We start from the raw sequence: 3,604 nt of genomic DNA on the forward strand, positions 1-3,604 counted from the left end.
GAGAAGTGACTCCAGCTGGTCACTCATAACGAGCTGATGTTGTGTTTGTTTGTGTCAGCTGGGTGGCTGGTCAGAGCAGCCTCCTCCCACCATGGAGGCAGGAAGGAAGGACTGTGAGGAGGAGACTCTGCAGACGGCGTTCAAGAAGCTGAGGGTCGATGCTGAGAGGTAAAACCCGCTCGTGATGTTTTCACTCTTGAGTAGCTTCAGCGTTCGGCACACGCAGGCTGCTGCCGACACCTCGACTCTGTGAACCAACACCAGAACTTCATTTCTTCTCCTCAGTGCAGAGCTGCTGTTCTGTCTCTTCTGAGATAAAGTTCCAAAGCTGCAGTTCCTGCTTAAACCAGCAGGAGGAGATTTTCGTAACCTTGAGTCCACGGAGCCTTTTTGAACTGTTTTCAGTGAGTCCGCAGGCGCAGATGTCCCGTGTGCACTCCTCGCTCAAGTGTTGAAGAAAAAGTCAGAGCGCTCGAAAAAACATGCACAACGTTTTCTCGACATTTTCAGGAGCGCCTGAGTGAGAACAGACATGTTGTCGTTGTCCAATAGGAAAGTAGCTTTTCGGGTCACATGACATCACACATCCCGGTTATGATGGTCAGACTGTAACTGGTGCAGCTCTCACTGAGGCTAGATTCAGAGTCATATTCAGGTTTTGGGAGGAAGTGGCGGCCAGGTGTTTGCTGCTCACTTCCTGTCACAAAGTTCCTGAAAGTTTGCCTGTTTTTTTTCTGCCCTTTCTCAGTTTACCTGGAGCTGTGAGCGTGTCTGAGGTTTTAACTCCAAGAGCAGCTTCCCGAGCTTGTCTGGACTCGAGCGGAGCGAAGCCCAAACTGAGCTGCCCGAAGGACAACTGGCACGGGTAGGTCCGGGTCAGCGCTCACTCAGCTCGCCGTTTCATCTTTCAGGGACCAACCCGGAGTCGCCTCCGTTTAATTGACCTCTTAAAAGCAGCTCCAGCCTGGAGTTTGGACTGGTTTCTACCAGCAGGATCAGACTGTTAAACTGGAGGAGGGTCAACACCAGACTGATTCACACCTTCTGACATTCAGAGTGATCTCCTCCGTGTTTGATGGTTTAATAACAATCAGATTCATTAGGTTTAATGTTGAAGCTGCTGCAGTGAATAAATAACATAAAGTTTCAGTTGTTAAATATTGAAGGGAGTTGGATGAGACGTCAGGACAACACTGGTTACAAGCTTTACGAAAACACCCGAGGGAACAATCAAAACGAGCGTTACACCGTGTTTCACATGGCGTGGCGTACGCTCGCTGTCCACACTGCATGTGTTACTGACATGTGCTACAAACTGAAGTGTGGTGCTTTTATTTTGAAGGGGGACAAACTGAAGTGTGGTGCTTTTATTTTGAAGGGGGACAAACTGAAGTGTGGTGCTTTTATTTTGAAGGGGGACAAACTGAAGTGTGGTGCTTTTATTTTGAAGGGGGACAAACTGAAGTGTGGTGCTTTTATTTTGAAGGGGGACAAACTGAAGTGTGGTGCTTTTATTGAGCTGTCGACTCAGATCTCAACACTCGGCAGTGAACGGCTCGCAGAGAGACAGAGGTCAAAGGTCAACGTGTGTATATTATTAATGCACCGTTAGCTCCTCTTTGTACAACAAGCTAACGAGCTAACTCACTCAGCTGAGGGAGGAGCGAGAGGGTCAGCGGCGAGTAGAGCGCCCTCCTTCCTCTGCATCTCTCACGTCTGGTTAAAGCCATTTAAAATGACACCTGACAAAAACAAAGAATCATGTTGAACCGTGTCCCCTTTGATGACGCACTCGTGGTCATTATGACATCACAGAGAAACATGGCGGACAGTGTTTGGAAACATCTTAAATCAAATATTCTGTTTTCTCTCCGTCTACAGTTCTATGAGGAAATCTTCCCGAGGAGCGTCCAGAACTCAGCGCCGTCGAAGGTCCAAGTCCCCGATCCTGCAGCCTCCCAAGTTCACCTACTGCAGCAGCACCGCCTCGTCCACGCTGTCGCCCCCTATTGGCTGCCTGAAGCACCAGCGCCTGGCGGTCCCTGAGCCGGCAGAGCCTCGCCCTGCAGCGGACGCAGCCTCCTCTCTGCCCGTCCCCGCCCACAAAGAGCTCGCTGCTTCAGGCGCTCCCGCCCACATCTCCCCTCTGCTGTTTGGATCCTGCGCCGCACAAGAGATCCAATCAGCTGTTATTCCTTCTGTGGTGACATCATCGAGGCGGGACGGAGGGAGCTCTGCGGAGTCGAGCGAGGAGAGCGGCCCGGAGAAAAGTGCCTGTGAAGGAGCGGCGTCTGAAGCCAAGTCTGGAGCGGAAGAGGCCGCTGACTTCAGAGCGTTATCAGAGCTCCACAGCAGCGCCGCCGCAGAAGGCGCCCTCGCTTCCTGCTCCTGCACCTTGAAGAAAAGCTCCGATCCCGGGGAGGAGGGCGGGCAGGGGGCGGAGCCTCAGTGCCACTGTCAGTCCAGTGAGGGCTGGGCCGGCGTCGAGGTGTACTCCTTCACCGGGCTCCGCGACGTCATCTCCGAGTGCGAGAGGAGCCTGCCGGGCCACGCCGACGCCACCAGAACTCTCAGCACCAACAGCAACGCTGCCGCCGCCGCTTCTGCGCCCTCGTCCACGTCGTCCACGTCGGGCTCCCCTCGCTCGTGTTCTGAGCAGGCACGCGCCTACGTGGACGACATCACGATAGAGGACCTTTCTGGCTACATGGAGTATTACCTGTACATGCCCAAGAAGATGTCACACATGGCCGAGATGATGTACACTTAGAGGTGACGGCGTGCTGCGAGGAACGCCTGCAGGGCAGCAGGACGGGTCAGGCGTGAGCGCCGTCATTCAAACATGCGAGCCGTTGTTCCTGTTTGCTCAGCTTTGCCCCCTCTCTCTCTTCTGTGCTTTGTTTCCATCTTTAATTTCCAGTTTACAGATGGCGGTGCCAAAGCTCCCGGCTGCTGCAGAAGGACGTTTCAGTAGGAACATATGCAAACGTGTAGCCCAGTGTTTGTGTCTGGATTTGATTTCAATAAACAAACTGTGGAAATGATGTCACTGCGTCCTCAGTCAATCCAGAGCTTCAGAGACCGTTCACTCAGCATCAGGGTCCAACATGTTCAGAGGACCCTGCAGTCCGTCAGAGAGAGCGAGCAAGGAGAGAGAGAGGAACAGGAAGTGAGCAGAGGCAGAGCATGGCGTTCTGACCATCCTAAATCTCTTCATGAAGGTCATAGATGGCTCTTTATCGAGGGTCTCTGCAGTCACCACCGGGGGGCGACAGAGGAGAAGAGTCAGAGACCTCAAGGCGCCCTCATTTTAGGCCAAGTATACGGTGCTGAACGCCTCCCTGGCGTGCACTCACTGCTCCAGGACTAACCTGCCTGAGCACGTCACCTGAACATGGCGTCTGAATGCAACACGCACGGCTGTACGTGATCCTGACGCGTGCTCGCCTTACAAGACGGGCTTCAAATCATGAGTAAACCAAAGAGGCGTCTTTGAATGTCGTCTCTGCACCACGGAAATAATCAATAATAATGACTGATCACTTTTCTATGTTTTATATTTACTCTTCACATTCAGAGCGACCAAAACAACTTTCAGATAATC

The 3,604-nt window shown here is 52.6% G+C and overlaps 1 protein-coding gene across 2 annotated transcripts in view; it reads left to right on the forward strand.

The window, feature by feature from the left end:
- Window positions 1–2,991, forward strand: part of oser1 (oxidative stress responsive serine-rich 1) — a 4,369-nt gene extending 1,378 nt beyond the window's left edge. The window contains exons 2-4 of one of the 2 annotated variants that reach the window (XM_079341568.1): window positions 59–168; window positions 749–865; window positions 1,882–2,988. In XM_079341568.1, coding sequence (XP_079197694.1) covers window positions 92–168; window positions 749–865; window positions 1,882–2,770 — 1,083 coding nt within the window. In that variant the 5' untranslated portion in view covers window positions 59–91 and the 3' untranslated portion in view covers window positions 2,771–2,988. Of the gene's footprint in view, window positions 1–58; window positions 169–748; window positions 866–1,881 lie in introns of those variants that run through there. The other variant, XM_079341569.1, reaches the window with a different exon arrangement.
- The last annotated feature ends 613 nt before the right edge of the window (window positions 2,992–3,604 follow it).

This window comes from Symphodus melops (genome assembly GCF_947650265.1).
Source record: "Symphodus melops genome assembly, chromosome: 4".
Classification (NCBI taxonomy): Eukaryota; Metazoa; Chordata; class Actinopteri; order Labriformes; family Labridae; genus Symphodus; species Symphodus melops.